The 27,157-nt window shown below is 37.1% G+C and overlaps 1 protein-coding gene across 1 annotated transcript; it reads right to left on the bottom strand.

Annotated features, from left to right (window-relative positions):
• Nucleotides 1-1,277: 1,277 nt before the first annotated feature.
• zranb2 (zinc finger, RAN-binding domain containing 2) lies at nt 1,278-18,163 on the bottom strand. Its single transcript, XM_062028537.1, has 10 exons — nt 18,026-18,163; nt 14,798-14,850; nt 14,606-14,714; nt 11,675-11,757; nt 11,524-11,600; nt 7,436-7,588; nt 7,147-7,313; nt 2,318-2,377; nt 1,958-2,107; nt 1,278-1,800 (listed from the first exon to the last, which is right to left on the bottom strand). The coding sequence occupies exons 1-10, from the start codon at nt 18,079-18,081 to the stop codon at nt 1,743-1,745; spliced, it is 966 nt and encodes a 321-aa protein (XP_061884521.1). The 5' UTR covers nt 18,082-18,163; the 3' UTR covers nt 1,278-1,742.
• Nucleotides 18,164-27,157: the final 8,994 nt, after the last annotated feature.

The following is a 27,157-nucleotide window of genomic DNA, read 5'->3' as shown; positions in this document are numbered from 1 at the left end:
ATGAAATCATCATCTCCATAGAGCTTTTCAACAGATGGAAGCATGTAGTGCTCTAAAATCTCTTGGTACACAGCTGCATTGACTCTGGACTTGATGAAACACAGTGGACCAACACCGGCAGCTGACATGGCTCCCCAAACCATTGCTGACTGTGGGAACTTCACACTAGATTTCAAGCAACTTGGATTTTGCTCCTCTCCAGCCTTCCTCCAGACTCTAGCGCCTTGACTTCCAAATGAAATACAAAACTTGCTTTCGTCTGAAAACAGGACTCTGGACCACTCTGCAACTGTCCAGTGCTTCTTTTCCATAGCCCAAGTCAGACGCTTCTTCCGTTGTCTCGAGTTCAGGAGTGGCTTGACCATGGGAATACGACTACATGCTTCCATCTGTTGAAAAGCTCTATGGAGATGATTTCATTTTCCAGCATGATCTGGTACCTGCCCACAGTGCCAAAACCACCAGTAACTGGTGTACTGACCATGGCATTACTGTCCTCCATTGGCCTGCCAATTCCCTTGACCTGAACTCCATAGAGAATTTGTGGGGTATTGTGAAGAAGAAGCTGAAAGACACCAGACCCAATAATGCAGATGAGCTAAAGGCTGCTATTGAAGCATCCTGGGCATCCATAACACCTCAGCAATGCCACAGGCTGATTGCCTCCATGCCACGCCGCATTGATGCAGTAATCCGTGGAAAAGGTTGCCCAACCAAGTACTGAGTGCATTCATTGACATTTTCATGTTTGATTTTGTTTTGCTGTTATGAATCTTTTTTTTTTACTTGGTCTGAGGAAATATTCAAATTTTTCGAGATAGGATTTTTGAGTTTTCTTAAGCTGTATGCCATAATCAGCAATATTAAAATAATAAAAGGCTTGCAATATTTCAGTTGATGTGTAATGAATCCAGAATGTATGACATTATCATGTTTTTAGTTGCATTACAGAAAATAAAGGACTTTATCACAATATTCTTATTTTCAGTCCTGTATACACGTGAATATTATCTGATGTTCCAGTTATGAAAAATAATCATCTGCTTGTCAGCTTGACTTACGGGTTCAAAGAAAGTTATACAGTTATACAGTTGACTGCTCAAGACCTACAATGAAACATGAAACATAACAGAGGCAAACGGGAAAGTGGAAATATTTGAAGATCTCACAACAACAATGACTTATTGACATAAAATACAATTTTATAAAAGGTGAATTTGTCTGTGAAAAAAAGTTTGGACATTTGTATTCATCATAAATGGTCTTCAAATTAGAATTGACAAGAAATAATGTTGACAAGACTTTTATTTACACACACGTTTCCTGGTAGAAAGCCTGACTCGGCACAATCTACTGTCAAAGTCTTGTAACACTAATAGTTGTGGCGTCCTCCAGTTTATGACCAGCGTTTGACAAACGATAAACATCCAAGCCAAATTAGGGTGAGATTTGTGCCATTGAGTGAGAACAAAAAGTTTGTAATACTTACCTTAAAAAGAGTAATTAATTTATCAGGCACTGTTGCTAAACCTTTAAGAAGTTATCAATGCTCCTCAACAGGAACACAGCCAGTATTTGCATTTTACGGCTGTGTGAATATTGGTAACTTTAGTCGGGAGACAATTGAGAGCCAAGCTTCTAAAAATGAAACTAAATTAAAAAATGAACGGCGTACTTTATGCAGGATCTTCACATGTTGACATGCACTTGGACTGAGGTTCCTCTCGTCGTCTTACAGTAAGTTATTTCTTTTTACTACTGGAGCCGGAGTGGGAGGAGCCGGAGGAGCGGTTGCTGCGCCTGGAAGCACACAAACACCAGGGGAAGGTAGAAGTTAGCAGGTCTGTGCATACACGTCAAAGTCAGAGGAGCATGAAAACCAGCAGGACAAGGCCGGGAGCTTAAAGATGGCTAATCATAGTGAGTGCCACTGTGGTATTCCACTTTAAACCCAAACCTTTCGGACGAACGGGATCTCGAACGCTTCCGTTTTCTCCCTGCAGATGACGAGCGGGAGCGACTGCGCTTCTGTCCCACCTCAGGTGAGGAGGGAGGAGAGACGGGCTTCTTCCGGGGCGAGGAGCCCTTTCCAGACCTGGAGCTGGATCTTTTGGAGGGATAAACCAAGCAGTGAGGTCAGTGGGCAAGCTGGAAAGAACGTCACCAGGATGACAAGCTAGGACTTCTGAGCTCTTCCATTAGTATTTGAAGTAAGGGCAACATTTCAAGTTAAAAGGTCATCAAACTAGCGTACAACAGTGTAAAGAGCCTGGGCATCACACTACACTCTCTGCAGGGAGAGAGTCACCTCATTCACCTGGAGCGGGACCTCGAACGAGATCCAGATCGGGAACTAGAGGAGCTTCTCGAACGGGACCTGAAAGACAAAAACACAAAAACTGTCCAATATTTTTTGAAGGTGGCTGCAAAGTTCAACCCCGGATTTCCACTGGATGCGTAACGGCGCCGGCAGCGGACTCTTTCCGTTTTTATTCAAGTCAATTCCCATTTTTTTTGTCCATATGCAACCTGTATCGGACATTTGCATGTCAATTTGAATTTTTCATTTCAGACCCAGGCCTTTTTTGTATGTGGATATGAATCTGATATGTCTGCCATGCCACAGCAGGTCGGTAAGAGTCATTATTGGTCACGAAGACAGACGGTAGAGTTGTCCCCAAAATGTATTTTGATACTTTTCTAAATAAAGGGGACCACAATGTCATTATTGTAACAAAAAATCTTAGTGTACATGAAACATATGTTTATTATTGTAATTTAGTCCTTAAAGAAAATAGTCAACATACTAGACAACTTGTCTTTTAGTAGTAAGTAAACAAACAAAGACTCCTAATTAGTCTGCTGACGTATGCAGTAACATATTGTGTCATTTATACACCTATTATTTTGTACACATTATAAGGGACAAACTGTAAAAAAATATTATTATTATTATAAAATATTACTTGTTCATTTACTGTTAATATCTGCTTAATTTCCAGTTTAACATGTTCTATCTACACTTCTGTTAAAATTTAATAATCACTTATTCGTCTCTTCTTTGATACTTTACATTAGTTTTGGATGATACCACACATTTAGGTATCGATCCAATACCAAGTAGTTACAGGATCATACATCGGTCATATTCAAAGTCCTCGTGTCCAGGGATATATTTCCTGACTTTATAAACATAAAATGAATGTTAAAAAAAAGGAAAAAATATTTTGTGACGATAAAAAATATCGATGTAATCATAGTAATATCGACTCAATACGCTATTGTACTTGGTATCATTACAGTGGATGTCAGGTGTAGATCCACCCATGGCGTTTGTTTACATTCAGGAATGCTAGCTTGCTGTTTGCGGTGAGCTATTGTATCCTCCTACCGTGTGTAGTGAAGTATGTTTAGCTATTCCTCGTCCTGCAGTGATAATGATACTTGTAAGAAACTTACTTTGTATGGAGACCAGGATTAGGGATATAGAAGCAGCTAAAACACTTCAGACTGCAGATGGATTTTAGCTGCTAGCTAGCTCTTCCTGAGGGTGTTTCAGTGTTATAGCTTCACCTTTATCTTTACTTTTTAAACCAAAATGCGTCCATTCTCCCTTTTCTGTCTACACACTGTGTCTGCTTGTAAGTACTCTGTGTGTGTGCGCTGCCGAACATGTTCCCCTGCTTGTATAACCAGCAATTAAAAATAAATAAATATATATATATATGGAGAACCGGTACTTTTCAAAAAGAGTATAGTACAGTCTTTGATTCATTAGTACCGCGATACTATACCAGTACTGGTATACCGTACAACCCTAATAGACGGTTACAAAATAGTGGACAAATGAGCAGAAAACAGGCGGAAATCAAATGTTTTAGGAAGTCAAGCCAATGTTCCACCACTCCTGTCTCAGACAGCTCAGAGCAGATGTCCAAGTTAATGTCCTACAAACGGTGAGAGACAAAATGCTCAGACTCTTCCTTTTTAATCTTCTACACGCAGAAAATGTTGACTTTGATTGCACAAAATCCCTGGAATTGCCACAAATTGGAGCCATGTTTACTTCCGTAAGCACATGACGTCACGTCTGCATGCAGGTCAGATTGTGTTCACGTTAAACATGACATTTTTATGGACTATATAAAAACATCCTGCAGTGTGGACGTAGTCAATGTGTTCCACATCTCTGCGCTTCTATATTTGTCGGTCGCAACAACACGGTGGGTCAATTTAGCTTTAATCTGCTTGTGCTGGACAGCTAGTCATGCACAGACACTAAACAAATGATCCTGTTTGCTTTCAAAATAAAATACATTTCAAGTCAGGTTGTCTAAGGAGGTAATTTCACCATGACACAAATGGAGGAGGACATGCTGATTCTAGAGGTCCAAAATGAAAGAATCACCGTTCTTCTGCCGCAACGTATTCAGTGGAAATTTGGGGCAAGACCGACCAAACAATCTTTGAAAAAAACAATTGTCTTTTGTGTAGATGTCTACTGATTTTTTTAACATTATTCCATTATAAAGTTGTTCTAATGTGCAAAGTTTTTACTTGGGATGGAACAGTTAAATACAAAGTAAAGAGTTCAGATGACTGAACACGTTTCAGAGTGTGTGTTATGGCAAAATTATGATTTGAATAATCTGTCACCACAATTTGAGTGCAACTGTTTTTGTGCGCTGCTTTGTCATCAGTCTGGTTTTGTCCTAAAATAAAACACTTTTATGACCCTTACACATTTTACGAGCTTGCCCTAACCCCCCCTCTTCAAGTATGACAGAGATTGCTGTGATGTTCGAAGATCACTAATTTAATAGTTATTTGTCTTTTGGTCAAAAAGGGGTTTCCCGTATGATTGAGGACCATGTTTAATCAAAACATTCCTGGTCACAATGAGATGGTGTGTTTTGCACATCTTCCTTCCCCCCTGACAGGACAGGATGTTTTACCCAACCCCTCCTCTTCCTCACATTACCCAAAGCAGATATAAACATCTTAAAGATTTATTTGCCTCTCTCACCTCGTTTTCCTCTCCTTATTTCTTTCTGTAGCAGCGTCAACTTTCTCCTTTGCAATCTGATGTTTTTAGAGATCTCAAATAAATACTTAAGAATATAATTTTTTTCTCTGGACAATTCTTTTTCTGAATAAGAAAAATTCCAAAAAGTGATGTTTAAAATCATGTTTTTCCTTTGTGCTAATAACTTTGTAGGCGGCGGGCGCCATCATGAAGTGATAGAGAAGCAGGAGAGTTCAGAGGCGTTGGTGCCGTAGAAGTTGCAGACATGTTATTACAGCGGCAAGAAAGTTGGAGATGAAACTGCTGCTTTGGTGGCTTGGAATTACTGAGGACCAAGGCTGCACGCTTCTACTGTGTAACTGAGTGCTGGACCACCACAGGGGAGGGCCAGCTGTCAGTAACATCCTACATGTCATCCAAGTGTGCCAAATGACAAGGAATAGAGTCACCAGCAAAACAACGTTCAATCCCTGCATCTTTTAAGAGGGGTGACTGGGACAGGACTAACACTCCAACTAAAGTACTAAAGACTGGTTGGCAAAGACTGCGATGAATGGAGAGGCACCTCATGCTGAGGTGGAGGGTGTGGGATTGTAGCACATTGTAAAAAAGCAGATTATAAGATGTTGACGTTGCTTGTTTTGATATATACAAAGAAAACTATTGTCAAGAAAGCCTGTCTTTCACTTTATGTTGACTGTAATTCATAACACATTTTTGTTTACACTAATTCAAGGAACAGAGCTTCAGGAGCTATTTTTTTAACTTTTATTTCATAAGATATATTTTGGAAGAAGCACAACTGATACATGGTATCAGGCGTGTTGCAAACAACAATGTGATTTTATGATTTATCTCTCTCCATATCAGAAGTTATAAAAGGTTGTTGACAGAAAATGCATCAGACTGCTGTCACAGCTTCAAAGTTAAGGATGACAGCGCCATCTGTTGCTTTTGCAGGTGATTGACAGCCAGTGAATGACCATATACACATTTCGGTAACAAATGTGTTTCTAGCATTTTGTCATGTCATCTACACACAAACATATTTTTGTTCTAAACCCTTTGGAGTCTAAAGTAGGATCTAGTGTTTAACGTACATTTGTGCTGAGCTCTACAGCTTCACCTTAAAAACTTTTAAAATCTGTTTTCCAAGTACTGCCTCACATTTGTGACTGTGCAGTTATTTCCTCATTATGACATAATAGGACTAAGATGACCTAAAACACAGAAATAATAGTAAAATAGTACATCTGTGTACAAAATGTCTAACAAGGGCGTTCAATTGTCCGCAACTGGACTGCTAGGTTTGTCTTAGAAGACATTTCGCAGCTTACCCGAGTAGGCTTCATCAGTTCGTGCTCATAGACTTGGATTGGTCAGATCTAGTCTTAGGTTGGTCAGATCTAGTCCGGACTAGATCTGACCAATCTAAGTCTATGCAATCGATTGAGCGACCTCCGATGACAACGACCTGAGGAATGAGAACCTTCATAGGTATGTCTAACATGTAATGAATGCTTCTTAGAATGGAATAGAAAAAGGTACATTTCCAAAAGTCAAGCACAAATTTAACAATAGTCAAATAGTTATTACAATTTACTAACTCATTTGGCAGAGTCAAGCCTTCTATGTTGTCCTGCATTTATAAAACTAGATTTTCATATGCTCAGGAAATGTGCGATATTGTTTTGTATTTAAAAAACATGATTAGGTTAGTAGACTTCTATGCATTCTTTTGATTGTGTGCCTGATGACCTAATACTTCAATGATAATGAAGTTTCCAAGCTCTGAAGACAAGTGATGCTTTTAAAGCTGACGCTTATATCAATGAACATGTCATACTGTATCTGTAATATGCCACTATTTCATGAAGGAGCATCAGAATCTTTCCATCTGTAATGTGTTTTATGGAGATGTTTAACAGTGGAGTTGAATATTTACATGGCCTAAGATGACATTCAATTATTCCTTTCCTTAAAAAAACCCCAGGAGAATGATCATCACACATTAACGTGTCTGAAACATGACAAATAGAAAATAAATATGTTGACCATTAAATCAGAAGGAAGTTGAACTGATACTGACATTTTGCCCGGATTGACCTGTACCCGTTTACCTGGACCTCGACCGAGAACTGGAGCCGGATGAGGGCGAGGACGAGCGGGAGCTCGCCGAGTGGCTGCCATCTTTCTTGGCCTGCTCCTTCTCCTTCTCCTTCTCCTCATCGCTGGCGTCTAGGTCATACTTGGACAGGTCGCCATCGCCGTCATCTTCGTCTTCATCCTGGACACCAAGTGTTGGAAAAATAACACTTTAAAAATGTTGCATGCTCGAAATAAATAGTCATGCACTACTTTGCCTGTAACACTATCAAAAAAATAGTTATATTTGTGAAGTTTGCTCACATCCAGTTTGTACTTGGACAGGTCGCCGTCTTCGTCGTCGTCATCCTCTTCTTCCACCACCTCCACTTTCTTGACCTCTACTTTCTTTTCACTTCCTTTTGAGGAAGACTTTCCCTCGTTCTTCCCACGATACTTCTTCTTTTTCCTCCCAAACTGTATAGTAAACATATTTCACAAAGTGTTTCTTAGGCCCCGTTTACACTAAGCCGGATAAGGTTATCAGGGTAAATCCCACCTAACCTTATCCGTGTCCACACACACACAATGGTCGTTTAAGACCCTCTCCCAACCTCCGTCCGCCAGCGCAACGAGACCTAGTACGCATGCGCGGAAAATGCGCACGTCATAGTCACCTCCAGTGTTGCTTTGTGTGCAAGTTCTTAAATTAAATGTAACTTATATGAACAATATCCAGTGTTGTGGTATTTCAATGAACTGGAATCCAGTGTGTTGTGGGGCCCTATTGTAGTGAATCACACCTGAGACATCATCAATTAATCAAATCTTTAGTAGACACGTAAACAATGTGATAAAGAACATTAAACATCAATCAATCTAGGGATCTAGATATCTGGTCAGGATACTCCTCACTCTTTTGCCTTCACCTTCATTGTCCATTCCTTTTTGGTGCAGTGTTTCCCACACATTCATTTATTTGTGGCGGCCCGCCACGAAAGAATTACGTCCGCCACAAATTAAATTTTTTTTTATTTTTTATGTCCTGTCCAACTTCTCAGGCAAATCATATAGTTGATGTAGATGCCCATATAGGCTGTTCAGATTTACTTGGGCGGTATAGCTCGGTTGGTAGAGCAGCCGTGCCAGCAACTTGAGGGTTCCAGGTTTGATTCCCGCTTTCGCCATCGTAGTCACTGCCGTTGTGTCCTTGGGCGAGACACTCTACCCACCTGCTCCCAGTGCCACCCACACTGGTTTAAATGTAACTTAGATATTGGGTTTGACTATGTAAAGCGCTTTGAGTCACTAGAGAAAAGCGCTATATAAATATAATTCACTTCACTTCACTTTACAAAAGTGTAGGATACTTCTTTTGTTGCCTTATTTGTATTTGACCACTACTGTTTTCTGTTTATTTGTTACTGACTGTGGCAGGACACCTCTGCCTCTGTTTCACTTTATGTTGCTGGTAAATAATATGGTTGCAGTAGTAGGCTAAAGTTAAATTATTTAGTATGCACTAATTAAAGGGGCAGAGCTTTAAGAGACATTTTAACTTTTATATTTTATAAGATATATTTTTTGTAAGAACCACAATTAATAAATATATTTCAGTGAATAACTTATTGTTCAAATCTGTATATAAATATGTACATAAAGTGTTGTAATTATATTGTAAAATGGACGGATGGATGGACGTTTAAAACAAAACTGTTATTAATTAGTAAGTATACATTTTTTGAGCCTTTTTAGAGAAAATAATATCATTGTAGTAAACTATGCAAATTACTCGATGTCATGGTGACCACGCCCATAGCCACGCCCCCACCGCCACAGGTATCTTGGCAGTTTATGGGAAACACTGTGGTGACTTTATATACTCTGGACCTAGTCGTTGAGTGTGCGACATACATGGCGGACAATAACTGATACAGTCTGCTTTGCCAGTCCAAAAGCATTCGCCGTTTTCCGTAGTTAGTCTTCCCTCGACGGCCAGGTAATACAAAGCACACGCTACCTTTTTTATCACATCCACGGGAGCTCGCATTCTCGTTGTCTCTCCTTTGACAAATGCACAAAGTTTTTCGCTAAGTAGAATCACAGCTGACATTGGAAAGTCCTCTTGCCGTCTGAGAAGTGTTGTATCCCAAATAGCGGCAATGGCTTTCTCTTAAGATATTCATGTGTGATTTCCACAAGCGTCTGTACATGTAGAAGAAGGAGAAACACGGCCATGTCTGGATGACTCGCCTTCATATTTCCAGTGGTTACGAAACCGCTTTATAATGAAGCTGGCTGGGGCGTGTTCTTTCTGATGTCACTTCCTGTGTCTTTCTGACTTCACTTCCTCTCCGAACTCAGTTTGTAAACGATCAATGAGTCCATACAAAGCTAAGAGCCGGAGATTCAAGAAATACACGGCGCACTTACCCATGTAAAAATTTGTCCGAGGAGGGGGACCTTAAACGCGCATTTGTCCGAGGAGGGGGACCTTAAACGCTGGTTTAGTGTGGCTGAAACGGGGCTTAGGCTAAATAATCATTTGTTTATGGGGTTAAACGACTTAGTGTAGACATAGCCTATGGGTGTTGACTTGCAGGGGTGGGAATCTTTGGGAACCAAAAGGACTTGATCCGATTTAGAATTGATTCTTGAATCAAACCAATTCTCGCAATGTGTTAATTGCTATAATCAATTATAATGACATAACAGGTTGCAGGATTAAAAAAAGCTCCTTCTGGTTGCAAGGAGATGACCTAAAATGTTATTAAAAAATGTATTCCTATTAAAGACAAAAAAAACCAATTTTTTCCACCCAAAACGATTATTGAAAATAATCGACTTAGAAGGACGTGATACACAAAGCACATGTTTTTTCTTTATTATTAAAATAACACTAAAACTTTAACAAATAACCACGGAAAAAGACAACTATTTTAAACACTCAAATAAAAAATATTTGGCTCAAGTAGCAGAACAATATTATTAGACTTAGACTTCCTTTTTATTGTCATTCAAATTTTAACTTTACAGCACAGGTAAGAACGAAATTACGTTACATAAATATATATATAAAATAAATAAATAAATAGATTACTGTACAGATAAATATATTGCACTTTTCCACATGCGTCCACGTTTATGTTTACAATAACGTTTATTATAATATTATTATATAATATTTATTCCGCCTAGAAAGTGTATTGAGAGGCTATTTAATGATTTAATATAATTTTTGAGCACATTGAAATATACAGTGATCATTTTGGTGACAATAACTGTGATATTACAAGCTCATATTGTTGCATCCCAAAAACCAACACATGCACGATGGCAGCACACTGTGTGTATGCAAACTAGGGTTGTCCCAATAACAATATTTTGGTACCAGTACCGGTACCAAAATGTATTTCGATACTTTTCTAAATAAAGGGGACCACAAAAATTGCATTATTGGCTTTATTTTAACAAAAAATCTTAGGCCACATGAAACATATGTTTATTATTGCAATTTAGTCCTCAAATAAAATAGTGAACATACTAGACAACTTGTCTTTTAGTAGTAAGTAACCAAACAAAGACTCCTAGTCTGCTGACGTATGCAGTAACATATTGTGTCATTTATACACCTATTATTTTGTCTACATTATGAGGGACAAACTGTAAAAAAATATTATTAATCTACTTGTTCATTTACTGTTAATATCTGATTATTTTCTGTGCATTCAGGGGTGCTAGCTTGCTGTTAGCGGTGAGCTATTGTATCCTCCTACAGTGTGTAGTGAAGCATGTTTAGCTATTGCTCGTCCTCCAGTGATAATAATACTTTATTTGTCGCCATGGAGGCCAGGATTAGTGATTTAGAAGTAGCTAAAACAGTGCACACTGCGACTGGACGTTAGCCGCTAGCGAGCTTGCCATGTCTTAAAGCACCTCTTCCTGTTCAGTGTTATAACTTGACCTTTATCTTTACTTTTTATGCGTCCGTTCTCCCCTTTCTGTCTACACACTGTGTCTGCTTGTAAGTACTCTGTGTGTGCGCTGCCCAACATGCTCCTCTGCTCGCAAAACCAGAAAAGTCACGACGTGACGACAACGCACCGTCATGCCCACTAAAACGGGACTTTTTAGAGGCGGTATAGTACCGAATATGATTGCGGTACTTCACTAGTACCGAATATGATTCATTAGTATCGCGGTACTTCACTAGTACCGGAATACCGTACAAACCTAAAGCAAAAAATAACTTTGTAGTCAAGTTTGTTACAATCCGGCTTCAAAACATTTGTCGAGGTGAACCCAGGCTAACTTACGACCGAAAGTCGTTACTGGAACTGACAGTTTGTAAAGAACTCCTCCTCAAATAAAGACAAATGTGACAAACATGGTTATTATAAAGTAGTACACACCTCATCATACTCGCCGTCAGACTCCTCTCGCTCAATGTACTCCACATTTTCCCTTTCATTAAAACCTCCACCATAGCCTAGAAACATGTGGGGGAGAAAATGAGAAGAACTGTGTTGCATAATAAAAATGATGACACCTGGGAAACATTACCTGTTCTCTCTTCAAGCTTGGCATATTTTGGAGTGTTACACATGTTGCACTCTGACCTCCGTGCCCAGTTCACGTTACCACACCTGCATGGGGAGGGCAGGAGGGGGAAATAAACAAGTATTATTATGTAATTCATAGGCCTGGGCTGATAACACAATCTGCTCAATGATATTTTGACCTACAATTTAATGCTGATAAACGACATCCAAATTAACCACTGATGTAAAGATACTACATAATAATAATGCAGGTATACCCTTACAAATGCAGTAATATTCTTCGTATATTTTAACATTGCAATTGGAATGTAAGCTTCTAAATATCCAAGTTCAATAAAACAAATAAAAATAGAAATAGATTGAAGAAAAATCTTAACCAAAATTAATTTAGTAACGTGTCATCAAATAGTAAAAATGCATTTGGTTCAATATGCATAATAACAAACTGTAATATTAAAAAAATGGATAGATGTTGATAGTCCAACTCATACTGACTGGTATACACACACACACACACACAATACATACTGACCGGTAAACACACACAATACATACTGACCAGTGTACACACACAATACATACTGACCATTGTACACACGATACACACTGACCAGTGTACTAACAATACAAACTGACCGGTATACACACAATACACAATGACTGGTATACACACACAAAATACATACTGACTGGTATACACACATAATACATACTGACTGGTATACACACACAATACATACTGACTGGTATACACACATAATACATACTGTCTGGTATACACACATAATACATACTGACTGGTATACACACAATAAATACTAACTGGTATACACACACAATAAATACTGACTGGTATACACACACAATAAATACTGACTGTATACACACACATAACAAATACTGACTGGTATACACACACAATAAATACTGACTAGTATACACACAATAAATACTGACTGTACACACACACATAATACATACTGACTGGTATACACACAATAAATACTAACTGGTATACACACACAATAAATACTGACTGGTATACACACACAATAAATACTGACTGTATACACACACATAACAAATACTGACTGGTATACACACACAATAAATACTGACTAGTATACACACACAATAAATACTGACTGTACACACACACATAATACATACTGACTGGTATACACACAATAAATACTGACTGTATACACACACACAATAAATACTGACTGGTATACACACAATACATACTGACTGTATACACACACATAATACATACTGACTGTATACACACACATAAATACTGACTGGTATACACACTTAATAAATACTGACTGGTATACACACATAATACTGACTGTATACACACACATAAATACTGACTGGTATACACACTTAATAAATACTGACTGGTATACACACACAATACTGACTGGTATACACACAATACTGACTGGTATACACACAATACTGACTGGTATACACACATAATACATACTGACTGGTATACACACAGAATAAATACTGACTGGTATAAACACACAATAAATACTGACTGGTATACACACACAATAAATACTGACTGGTATACACACACAATAAATACTGACTGGTATACACAAGCTATGGAGATGATATCAGTAGAAAAAACTGCATTTAGTGTCGATAATGAGTCATATATTTGAATATGGGATCCATTATTTAAAATGTGTTTGAACTATTAAATGAACCTAAAATATGACTTCTTGTATCATTGTGGTGAATATTGGACACAATGTGTAGTCAAGTTTATGAGATGTGATGCAAGTAAATGGTAATGGTAAATGGGTTGTACTTGTATAGCGCTTTTCTACCTTTTAAGGAACTCAAAGCGCTTTGACACTATTTCCACATCTACCCATTCACACACACACATTCACACACTGATGTGTGTAAGTCACTCTCACACTATTGTTCATTTTTTAAATGTTTTTATTTAATTTTTTATAAATGGCTGCGATGATAATGAGAGATTTCTTATCACTGCTATGTTGGAATTCTTATTAACATTGATACTGTTGTTGATATTCGTTTTTGATTAACTACTTTTGGATTGTTTTGTGTCATGTTTGTGTGTCCTCTCAATTGTTCTGTTGGTTGCTATTCTGAATGTTGCTGGGCCGGGTTTGGTTTTGGAATTGTGTTAGTGCGTTATACAGTATTTTGTTGGACTGATTATTTAAAAACATAAAAATCACACCCAAAAGCAAGAAAATAGGTTTTGTCTCTGTAAAGGGAGGATACACACAAGCAAAACAATTAAGAAAATGCCTAAATAAAGTTATTGTGACCAAAATGATCACGGTTATCATAATTATTGCAGTATTAGTAAATGTGCTCAAAAAGTACTTAAACACACATGCATATATTTTAACCAAGTTGTATTTTTTTAATAACTCAAATAAATAGCTACACAATATTGGCAGAAGTAGCATTAAACATTGTTCTGGCTTCATAAGAGCCTTATTTTAATTGGAGTCGATCTTCCATTTTAACTTAACCTTTTCGAATAATTTTCATAAATGCAAATTAGGTGATCACTTCGTTTCACTTCCGGTTTATGTGACGTCACGCGAGTTCACTTTGTTGATCGGACGGTCGTCCGTTTCAACTTGAGTTTATATCGATCACTTTATGCAAAGACAACACCGCCTTTATGCTTTAATGTGTGAGTTGTTTACACAGTAATGTCTTCACACAAGTTTAGACATTAAGGCTTCTTATTTTCATGTTAGCATTTAAACTAGCTGGCGCTAGCCTGTCCGTTATTACCGTTTTGGTGTAATAAACCTATTCAAAGACTGAAAGCTCCTGCAGCCCGTATCAACGCCTGGCAAAGTTATTGACTTATGGAATATCGGCCCAGGTCTGGTGAAGCATCACACTTGGGACCTACGTTTTGCACTGCCAATCATTTGCGCTGAAAAGACCTCGACTCTTCTCGGCCAGTGTCTTCCCGATCTCCGTTCCTCCCGCTTTCATCATCTTGGCCTCTGTGGTTTTGTCTGCACGAAAACAAAAATCTAACATGTTAGGCTGCATTTCTTGGATTACATGTTGAGAATTGATCGCTCTGTGTGTGTCTCACCTCTCCCACATCTATTACAACTTGTTCTTCTTGCAAAGTTGACATTTCCACACCTGGTCAAGCAGAAGAGGCATGGATGTAAACACCTTCTATGTGGAATCACACACAAGGACGACTTTGTGCACACCCAGGAGTAATATGACTTTCATTCACTGAGGGAGTGGGGAAACTGGGCAATAAATAGCGCAGTTGTCTGTCACACCAGTGTTGGCATTAACAAACTTTTTGTGTCTTTTTACGCATCGAAATAAAAAAGCACACGCAATTCCAGAAGCCTCTGGAATTTTACTGCCCGTTTGCTTGTTTTTTTAATTTTGATTGGTTATCGCTTTCCGTCGGTGTTTTGTTTTGTTTATATTTACCAGATCAAATTTCCATCCCCGTTTATTGCGTTTTCACTGGTCGTGAATTTTGATTTGCCGAAACTTTTACCAATGACAAATACTGCCTCAGTTTGACTGGGACAACTTTACCGCGAGGGGCTGTCAAAAGAAAGACTTGATGGTAAACACTAAGGTGAGTGTAAAGTCAACCTTTTTAACTTCATCCTGTGCCATGTCTCCAGTAAATGACTTTTTAGTCTTTGTGAGTCCATGGAAACTTCACTTTAATCTCCCCCTGAAGTGACATTGTTGCAAGGATGGAGACAGGCTAGCTGTTAGCTTCAAGCTAACCAGCACCCGACCAGACTCCTCCACCCCAAAAACATACTTTACAGGTCAACAAATATGTGCCTTTTGAAGTGTTAATGTGAGAGGAGTGTTGAAAAGGAGTCTCTTGGAGAAGTGGCTGACAAGTTAGCAAGTGTCGCTCGCATCGCTGACATCATCACTGTCATTGTTTACTGAAGCAGAGATGCTGACTGTGCGTTATGATAAACATTTTATCCATAGACTTAGCTGATTTATTTTTTATTATCTATAGCACGGGTGTCAAAAGTGTTGCCGGGAGGCCATTTGCGGCCCGCAGCTAATGTTTTAAAGGCCCAAGGCACATTCTAAACATATTAAAATAAACAAAAGTGGAATAAAAAAGCTTACAGGTGAAATGTAATTTAGAAAAAGTTGCAATGTTGACTAATAAAACAAAGCTGTTTTTTTTTTCTTTAACACTGTCAATGCTCAAAACATAATATTGAATCAAAATCAATGCTTTTATGAATTATTGACCTATCCAAGGGTCCGATTACTTCACATCAATTACACTTTGAAAAATATTTTGGTGGAAGATTTTGCATATTTTGTGTGTTTGTGCCATAGTTTTCTTTGACAAAAGAGGTCAGATAACAAACAAACAAAAAACAACAAAAAAACTACAGATTTAAGCGTTGAATAAATAATGCATCATTTCATGACCCAAGCAAACCACTTTTTACACCTTTATACTGAAATAAATACACCTGCAACTTATTAAATACAAATATAGAAACAAAAACTACCGGCAGCGGTAAAGTTGAAATCCATGAAGGAAAGAAGAAAGTGAATGAATGTTTATAACTGAATACATTTACATATGTATACAAATTTGTTTTCTTTTGTATTATTTTTTTAATAAACGATGACAACCTTTTTCCAAAACACAGTATAGAATGTTAAAATACTGAACAGATGTTTACCTTATCCCAATAAACATTGGTTCAGTATTTTAACAAAAAAGTGTTTGATTGTGAGGCATTAAAAACCACAAAATGCAACGGGTCCATCAGACCCACAAACGCTGGCTGAGTAACAACAATATGAACGTTGCACGGAACATTTCTCTACCAGTTTCTGCATCCCACAGGGATTCTTCTTTTGTGTTTCTGCACCTGCGGTTCCCACACAAGGTTGCAACATTGTCTGCTCTCATTTTCTCGCACATTTGACCCTCTGATGTTTTGTGTACCTACACTCTGTCCTCCTCCTGTCTAGGCCTGCTGTTTGTGTGTGTGTGGTACACAGAACATCAATTTCCACACTTCTATTAGCCCGGGTCCAGTGGACCCGGACATCTTATATGTAATAGAAATGTGTAGGGGGGTGTATGGTGTGTGTGGTCATTAAATATTAGAGATGTCCGATAATATCGGCAGGCCGATATTATCGGCCGATAAATGCTTTAAAATGTAATGTCGGAAATTATCGGTATCGTTTATTTTTTATTAAATCATCATAAAAAACACAAGATACACTTACAATTAGTGCACCAACCCAAAAAACCTCCCTCCCCCCATTTACACTCATTCACACAAAAGGGTTGTTTCTTTCTGTTATTAATATTCTGGTTCCTACATTATATATCAATACAGTCTGCAAGGGATACAGTCCGTAAGAACACATGATTGTGCGTGCTGCTGGTCCACTAATAGTACTAACCTTTAACAGTTAATTTTACTCATTTTCATTAATTACTAGTTTCTATGTAACTGTTTTTATATTGTTTTACTTTCTTTTGTATTCAAGAATTTTTTTTAAATGTATTTATTTTATACCTTTTTTTAAAAAGGACCTTATCTTCACCATACCTGGTTGTCCAAATTAGACATAATAATGTGTTAATTCCACGACGGTATATATCGGTATCGGTAATTAAAGAGTTGGACAATATCGGATATCGGCAAAAAGCCATTACCGGACATCCCTATTAAATATGTATTCTGATATATGTTCTTCACAGAAAATGAGCCAAAGTCAGTGAGTCTCAGTTTGAAAAAATTAATTAATTGTATAATTTTTCTTTTAATATAAAAAATGAAAACGGGTCCCACAGACCCGAACACCACACAAGGGTTAAGGTGGTCTGTCATAACGTTTTTAGCATTCGGACATTAATGTGAGGTTTTGTATTAGTGTTCCTAAAAATCCGATATGCAGGCCCCCGGCCCCCAGGACATGATCTTGGCTTCCATCCATTCCTACCGCTTGTCCCTTTCAATTTTGAACTAACGTTAGCTAGTCTGCTAGCTAGCGGTCACAGACTGCTTACGCCCTTAATCCCCCCATCATTTCCCACAAACACGTACCATTTGATGTTTTTAATTCGGCGTCCTCGCCTACAACGTAGATGTAATAAAAAAACCAACATAGGTGCAATAAAACAAACAATGACGATGCTAGCTATGCTATGCTAACGGCGCAGGGCCTAGCAAGCTAAAGAAAGTTGCCCTGTTAGCACCATCAGCTGCTTCCAGATATACTTGGCCCTGGAGCGAACAAACACACTTTGTTATTCTCGTTTATACTAACTTACTTTTTATCAGGACATATCCAGTCCCCGTCGCTCACTCGGAAGCTCTTGGTCGACATTACGTTGTGTGTCGGCGCGGAGCAGGCTGGCGAGCTGGACGTGTTCAACACCCAGTGGTGCCTTCAAGGACTGTGCGCCATCTCCGATTCTGTCGCTTTTTTCACGGAGTCCAAGTACACTTTATAAACACGCAGCGTGACGTGGAGTCAATGCACATGCCTATTTAACAGCCACATAAACTCAATTATTTTAAATATAGGCACACCGGGAGTGTACAAATGTGTGTTCCCCAAATCGTTGGGAAAAGTCTTACAACACCCAAACGCACCGTTAGAGTCATTGGTCATACAACAACGTTTGAATAAAACAATATTTTTTGCTATTTGGATTTACACTGTATGAAAAAAATATGAAAATGAATTTTACCTTTGCAACCTCATTATATTATTGGCTAAGTTTTACATTCATAAATGTAAGTTTCTCAATACCCGACCTGTTAAATGTTGCATATTATAAATAAAGTTGTATTAAAAAAAATACAAAAATAAAACTATATTTTCACTTTTTAATTTATTGAGATTGCTCAAAAAGTATTTGACACTAATAGAGGTTAATAATGTGTCTAGAATGAAGTATACCCTTTCAAATGCGGTAATATTCTTTGTATATTTTGACATTGCAATTGGAATGTAAGCTTTTAAATATCCAAGTTAAATAAAACAATAAAAATAAAATACTCTGTTAGCAAAATTTTTGCACTTGAATAAAAATCAGGACCAAAAGCAATTTCGTAACGTTTCATCAAAAAGTAAAATGCATTTCTAAGGGTAAAAATGGATGAATGTTGATAGTCCAACTCATACTGACTGGTATACACACACGTAATACATACTGACTGGTATACACACATAATAAGCACTGACTGGTATACACACGTAATGCATACTGACTGGTATACACACATAATACATACTGACTGGTATACACACATAATAAATACTGACTGGTATAAACACACATAATACATACTGACTGGTATACACACATAATACATACTGACTGGTATACACACATAATAAATACTGACTGGTATAAACACACATAATACATACTGACTGGTATACACACACAATAAATACTGACTGGTATACACACACATAATAAATACTGACTGGTATACACACACAATAAATACTGACTGGTATACACACACATAATAAATACTGACTGGTATACACAAGCTATGGAGATGATATCAGTAGAAAAAACTGCATTTAGTGTAGATAATAATGAGTCATATATTGGAATATGGGATCCATTATTTAAATGTGTTTGAACTATTAAATATGATAAATATTAAAATATGACTTCTTGTATCATTGTGGTGAATATTGGACACAACGTGTAGTCGCAAGTTTATGAGATGTGATGCAAGTGTAAGTCACTGTCACACTATTGTTCATTTTTTAAAATGTTTTTATTTTATTTTTTATAAATGGCTGCGATTCTTTTAGATATAGGCACACCTGAAGTGTACAAATGTGTATTCCCCAAAGAGTGGAGAAATGTCTTACAACACCTAAACGCACCGTTACAGTCATTGGTCATACAACATTTGAATAAAACAATATTTTTACTTTTTAATTTATTGAGATTGCTCAATACGTATTTTACACCAATAGGTGTTAATATTAATAATGAGTTTAGAATGAAAATGCAACATTTGAACATTTTCTTCTCTACAACTTTCACACATGACCACTAGATGTCACGTGATGCTAAGATATAAACAATCTATTTTCCTCAAATGTATTTTATTCATCCATTCAGTGAGTTACCCAAACATTGCACTTCCAGAAAACCAGATACGTTTATCTTGAAAATAAATATGCAGCATACTCTACCATCATATCTCTATGATTCAAATATCAACCATTATATTATAAAGTGGGAAATAATCACACAAACATAACACAAACACACACAGTGATAGAAAGAGTTAGGCCATTTATGTAAAAGATATGTAATATCCAACAACCTAAGCAAAATACTGTATATACAACATAAATGATACTTATTTGATGCATTAATGCTTCTGTGGAAATGCCAATGTTAAACAAAATTAAATAAAAAATAATTAATAAAAAAATAATATTACTTTAAATATGTATGATTATTGTAATTATTATTATTACAACTATTATTCATTTCATTAGTTTTATTTGTGTTTATATTATTACCATCCTGGCAAGTGTAAAAATAACTAACACTCTATTTAAAAAAAAATAAAAATTTTTCAACCTTTTGTCTGAATGTATTTTTTTAGTCACAGAAATAAAATATCTCCTTTTGAACACAGGATCTAATATATTCTAATATATAATATTCGTGTGACTTCAGAGATTATTTACATTTTGATGGATAACTTGCTTTGATTCCATCGGTCAAGCAGATGTTTGAGTAACATTTTATTTATTTATTTTTTACTGTAAAATGATGTTGTTTTTACCATGTATTACTGTAAATTAAAAAAATGTGGTTTTACTTTACAGTATAATTCTGGCAACTAAACTGCTGGGTTTTTTTAAAATGTAAAATCTACAGTTGTTTTTACAGAATATTATTAAAAAAATTTTTTACAGTAAAGTTGTGGCAACTGAGCTTCCTGTTTGTTTGTTTTTTAACACAAAATCATTGTCATTTTTACTGTGTACATTTTGATTTCGGCAGTCAAGCAGATGGTAAGTATTTAACTTTTATAAAAAAACAAAAACACGTTTGGAATATTTTACAATAATAATAATTGTTGCAAATATAAGATAATGTCAATGTTTAAAAGATGTGCAATTTCATGTAGTACATATAGTTTCTTCTGCCATCGGGAAATAATGAATACATTTAGTAAGAAAATATAAAGTACTTTATTAACACATCATTTCCAGGTACCACCATAATGACAACATTAAAATACAGTAGTGTAGTAGGCCTAAGTATTCAACAAGTACCACCATAATGACAACATTAAATACAGTAGTGTAGTAGACCTAAGTATTCATTAAGTACCACCATAATGACAACATTAAAATACAGTAGTGTAGTAGGCCTAAGTATTCAACAAGTACCACCATAATGACAACATTAAAATACAGTACTGTAGTAGATCTAAGTATTCATTAAGTACCACCATAATGACAACATTAAAATACAGTAGTGTAGTAGATCTAAGTATTCATTAAGTACCACCATAATGACAACATTAAAATACAGTAGTGTAGTAGACCTAAGTATTCATTAAGTACCACCATAATGACAACATTAAAATACAGTAGTGTAGTAGACCTAAGTATTCATTTAGTACCACCATAATGACAACATTAAAATACAGTAGTGTAGTAGACCTAAGTATTCATTAAGTACCACCATAATGACAACATTAAAATACAGTAGTGTAGTAGACCTAAGTATTCATCAAGTACCACCATAATGACAACATTAAATACAGTAGTGTAGTAGACATAAGTATTCATTAAGTACCACCATGATGACAACATTAAATACAGTAGCGTAGTAGACCTAAGTATTCATTAAGTACCACCATAATGACAACATTAAATACAGTACTGTAGTAGACCTAAGTACTCATCAAGTACCACCATAATGACAACATTAAATACAGTAGTGTAGTAGACCTAAGTATTCATTAAGTACCACCATAATGACAACATTAAATACAGTAGTGTAGTAGACCTAAGTATTCATTAAGTACCACCATAATGACAACATTAAATACAGTAGTGTAGTAGACCTAAGTATTCATTAAGTACCACCATAATGACAACATTAAATACAGTAGTGTAGTAGACCTAAGTATTCATTAAGTACCACCATAATGACAACATTAAATACAGTAGTGTAGTAGACCTAAGTATTCATTAAGTACCACCATAATGACAACATTAAATACAGTAGTGTAGTAGACCTAAGTATTCATTAAGTACCACCATAATGACAACATTAAATACAGTAGTGTAGTAGACATAAGTATTCATTAAGTACCACCATAATGACAACATTAAATACAGTAGTGTAGTAGACCTAAGTATTCATTAAGTACCACCATAATGACAACATTAAATACAGTAGTGTAGTAGACCTAAGTATTCATTAAGTACCACCATAATGACAACATTAAATACAGTAGTGTAGTAGACCTAAGTATTCATTAAGTACCACCATAATGACAACATTAAATACAGTAGTGTAGTAGACCTAAGTATTCATTAAGTACCACCATAATGACAACATTAAATACAGTAGTGTAGTAGACCTAAGTATTCATTAAGTACCACCATAATGACAACATTAAATACAGTAGTGTAGTAGACCTAAGTACTCATTAAGTACCACCATAATGACCAACATTGGATCAATAAAGTTTGTCTAAGTCTAAGTCTATTAATTTAGTTTATGTATTTAAATTGTTTTATTTTTTCGGCAGTTATTTATGAGTCAATTCTTATGCAGAATATTTGGTCAGTACTTATTTTTCTAATCAGCCTGACCTAAGCCTAAGGTTTATGAGTACAATAAATAATACTCTTTGTCATTTGACAAGGTTGTAAACAGTAAATTGGTTAAAAGTAATTAAAATCAAGAGTATGCTTACTACCACTACTGCTAATAATTATAATAATAACTATGATGATAATAATAACATAACTAGAATATAATAATAATACTAATTAATAATAATGTTATTGTAATATTTGAGTGGGTCCCGTTTCCCTGTGTAGTGGAAAAGTTGGGCCCCAAGGTCAAAAAAAGTTGAAGAACCCCTGCTGTACAGTAAGTATCTTAATGTTATTCTTATTTTTTGAATGATTATGTTTATTTCGAGAGCCAGCGTCCTCTCCAGTGGACATTTGATGGGGTCCATTCCTCTGGTCAGACGGACAAACCCTCAGAAAGTGTTCTGCAAAGGTTGGACAGCAGAGGACGCCGGCTCTAAGGAGGTCAACACGCATGCAAGGGTCTGCCGGACCTCAAGGTCGTTAGGCAGGAAATAAAACACCAACAGTTTGTCCAAGAACCAAGCAGGAGAAGCACTTTGTCGTTTTTAAAGACCAACTGCAAAATAAAACATCTTTTTGACAGCACTTCAGTGTTTTTAGGAGTCTGTTGAAAATGGTCACACTTGCAGGTTTTGGAAGTGGTCTGGGATCATTCCCAGCCTGGATCTGCCCCGTGGGTCTGCAGTTGATAGCCCTGTCGTAAGTACTTGTGCCCCCACTGAGCCTGATGAGCAAGCTTTAAAAACTGGTTCTACTACCAAAAAGGAAGTCCTCTTCAAAGTAGTCGGACCATGTGCTTGCCATATTTGACCTAAAGTGTTCTCTCCGTCATCGCAAGTCTCCTTCCTTCATTTCAGCCTTGAAAATAGTTTTACTGTCATTTTCTTGTCAAGAAAGCCCTTTTATCTAGTTTGATCATATTAAGCCTATACTGTATATACCTCTATATACTATATACATATATACCTATATATATATATATACCTATACTGAATATACCTTTATATACCTATATACATCTATATATATATATACCTATACTGTATATACTACCTTTATATACCTATATATACTGTATATATACACCTATATATATATACCTATACTGTATATACCTTTATATATATATATATATATATATATATATATATATATATATATATATATATATATATATATATATATATATATATATATATATATATATATATATATATATATATATATATATATATATATATATATATATACCTATACTGTATATACCCTTATATACCTATATACATATATACCTAAATATATACCTATCTTGTATATACCTTTATATACCTTAAAAACTCATTTGTATATGCTAGCCATTAAATAGACCCCCCTTTTAGACCAGTTGATCTGCACCCCTCTCCTGCATGGAGAGGGGAGCAAAATTCCTTGAATTTTTTTGAACTTGGGACGGTTTGAATCGGGTGAAAAATGTAAAAGGTGGAGCGCGCCAAAATCCGGAGAAGAAAAAGAAGAAGAAGACGAAGAAGAAGAAGAAGAAGAAGAAGAAGAAGAAGAAGAAGAAGAAGAAGAAGAAGAAGAAGAAGAAGAAAAAGAAGAAGAAGAGGAAGACCAAATAGAAGAAGAAGAAGAAGAAGTAGAAGAAGCAGAAGAAGAAGAAGAAGAAGAAGAAGAAGTCCAAAAAGAATAAGACGAAGACCAAGAAGACCAAGAAGAAGACCAAGAAGACCAAGAAGAAGAAGAAGAAGAAGAAGAAGAAGAAGAAGAAGAAGAGGAGGAAGACGAAAAAGAAGAAGAAGAAGACCAAGAAGAAGAAGAAGAATAAGAAGATCAAGAAGACAAAGAAGACCTAGAAGAAGAAGAAGAAGAAGTCGAAGAAGAAGAAAACCAAGAAGAAGAAGAAGAAGAAGAAGACCAAGAAGAAGAAGAAGATGAAGAAGAAGAAGAAAAAGAAGAATACCAAGAAGAAGAAGAAGAAGAAGAAGAAGAAGAAGAAAACCAAGAAGAAGAAGAAGAAGAAGAAGAAAAAGAAGAAGAAGATGAAGAAGAAGAAAAAGAAGAAGAAGAAGAAGAAGAAGAAGAAGAAGAAGAAGAAGAAGAAGAAGAAGAAGAAGAAGAAGAAGAAGAAGAAGAAGAAGAATTTTGGTGTAGAAAACCATATGTGTGAATGCTTTGGAGCATTCACACATTCATCCATCCAGCCTCTTTTGCTTATCCAAGGTTGAATCGCGGGGGCAGCAGCCTAAGCAGAGAATCCCAGACTTTCTTCTCCACAGCCACTTGGTCCAGCTCCTCCCGATGGATCCCGAGGCATTCCCAGGTCAGCTGGGATCACTAGTCCCCCCGACGGGATTATTCGATTGAGAACCAGATCTCTGAAGGGTGTATGCTGCCGAAGGAGTCTTAATGCGCGGGATATAACCCGAAAGCAGATACCCTTCAATCAAAACACAGACGACGACTTACTTCACAACTTACAAGAACTGAACATTTTGAATTGCATCCGTGGGAGGGAAAGAAGAAACTGAGACTTAGTTAAGAAGGTAGCTAAGAAAATGGAGAATACTTCCTGGAAGAACACTACCAGTAACTGGATAGTGGGGGGTTACTGAATTACAATACACCGTGTCAAAAAATGCCAGGTACTGTATGTCATCATGGCAATGTGAAATGTATGGAGACAGCCAAATCACATGATGAAATAATTCCTCATTGGACTACATGTACCAAGTTATATGGCAATCTGAAAGGTTTGAAACAGTCTGATAGTTTATATATCAATGATGAAATCTTAACATTGCAACACATGCCAATACGGCCGGGTTAACTTATAAAGTGCAATTTTAAATTTCCCGGGAAATATCCGGCTGAAACGTCTCGGTATGATGACGTATGCGCGTGACGTAGTCAGTTAAACGGAAGTTGTGGTACCCCGTAGAATCCTATACAAAAAGCTCTGTTTTCATTTCATAATTCCACAGTATTCTGGACATCTTTTGCAATTTGTTTAATGAACAATGAAGGCTGCAAAGAAGGCAGTTGTAGGTGGGATCGGTGTATTAGCAGCGGACTACAGCAACACAACCGGAGGACTTTGTTGGAGAGCAGCCGCGCTAGCCGCGCTAGCCGCGCTAGCCGCGCTAGCCGCCAACCTCACCTTGACTTCCTACGTCTCCGGGCCGCCAAACGCATCGGGTGAAGTCCTTCGTCCTTCCGTCGATCGCTGGAACGCAGGTGAGCACGGGTGTTGATGAGCAGATGAGGGCTGGCTGGCATAGGTGGAGAGCTAATGTTTTTAGCATAGCTCTGTGAGGTCCGGTTGCTCAGTAGGCTTCAATGGCGTCGTTAGCACAGCATTGTTAACCTTCGCCAGCCTGGAAAGCATTAACCGTGTATTTACATGTCCACGGTTTAATAGTATTGTTGATTTTCTATCTATACTTCCAGTCAGGGGTTTATTTTTTTTGTTTCTATATGCAGTTAAAGCACGATGCTATCACGTTAGCTCGTAGCTAAAGCGTTTTGCCGATGTATTGTCGTGGAGATAAAAGGCGCTGAATGTCCATTCCGCATTCTTGACTCTCATTTTCAAGAGGATATAGTATCCCAGGTGGTTTAAAATACAAATCCGTGATCCACAATAGAAAAAGGAGAGTGTGGAATCCAATGAGCCAGCTTGTACCTAAGTTACGGTCAGAGCGAAAAAAAATATGTATTTCACTGCATTCTAGTCCGTCACTCTAACGTTCCTCGTCCACAAATCTTTCATCCTCGCTCAAATTAATGGGGTAATGGTCCGAATAGCTCTAGCTGCGTTGAAAACAATAGGAAAATATGAGGGAGTGAACAACTGACAACGTCACGCTACTTCCGGTAGGGGCAAGGTTTTTTTTTATCAGAGACCAAAAGTTGCGAACTTTATCGACGTTGTTCTATACTAAATCCTTTCAGCAAAAATATGGCAATATCGCAAAATGATCAAGTATGACACATAGAAGGGATCTGCTATCCCCGTTTAAATAAAAAAAATTCATTTCAGTAGGCCTTTAAATTCCCTAAGGAACATAGGCCATTGATGAAACTTCTCCATCCCCTTCAGTCTTGTGCCCTCCGCTCCAGTTGTTGCCATGACAGCCCTTGCGCCTTCATCTCCTGCTCTGTGGTTCTTCTCCAGGTGGCTCTAGGCCTTCCTCTCTTCCTCTTGCCTTGCGGGTTCCATGTTAGAGCATATTTTGTGATTGATGTATTGTGTCTACGCAGTGTGTGACCGATCCAGTTCCATTTCCTCCTCCTCATTTGTGTTTCTACTGTGTCTTGTCTAGTGAGGTCCCACAGGTTGGCATTGGAGATGGTATTAGGCCAGTAGATACCTAGGAGGCGACGGAGGCAGCGGTTGAAGAATGTCTGTATTTTGTTGAGTATGTTGGCGGTGATCTTCCAGGTTTCTGAACTGTAGAGTTAGGTGGATTTAACGTTTGAGTGGAAGATTTGCAGTTTGGTCTTGAGTGATATGTTTTTTGCTTTCCAGATTTTATTTAGTCCGAGTCCATGGTTCTCGCCCGGA

Source organism: Entelurus aequoreus, linkage group LG19, assembly GCF_033978785.1.
Source record: "Entelurus aequoreus isolate RoL-2023_Sb linkage group LG19, RoL_Eaeq_v1.1, whole genome shotgun sequence".
In the NCBI taxonomy this organism is placed as follows: Eukaryota; Metazoa; Chordata; class Actinopteri; order Syngnathiformes; family Syngnathidae; genus Entelurus; species Entelurus aequoreus.
Note: the sequence above shows the minus strand (reverse complement) of the source record. Positions and strands in the feature narration are given on the sequence as shown.

Excerpts from the sequence above, each read along its gene's own strand:
- zranb2 (XM_062028537.1), bottom strand. The coding sequence starts at position 18,081 with ATGTCGACCAAGAGCTTCCGAGTGAGCGACGGGGACTGGATATGTCCT. Across the intron at positions 11,758-14,605 it reads AATGATTGGCAGTGCAAAAC|GTGTGGTAACGTGAACTGGG; the intron begins GTAGGTCCCAAG and ends CTCCCCATGCAG. Across the intron at positions 2,378-7,146 it reads AGTTCTCGGTCGAGGTCCAG|GTCCCGTTCGAGAAGCTCCT; the intron begins GTAAACGGGTAC and ends TTTGTCTTTCAG.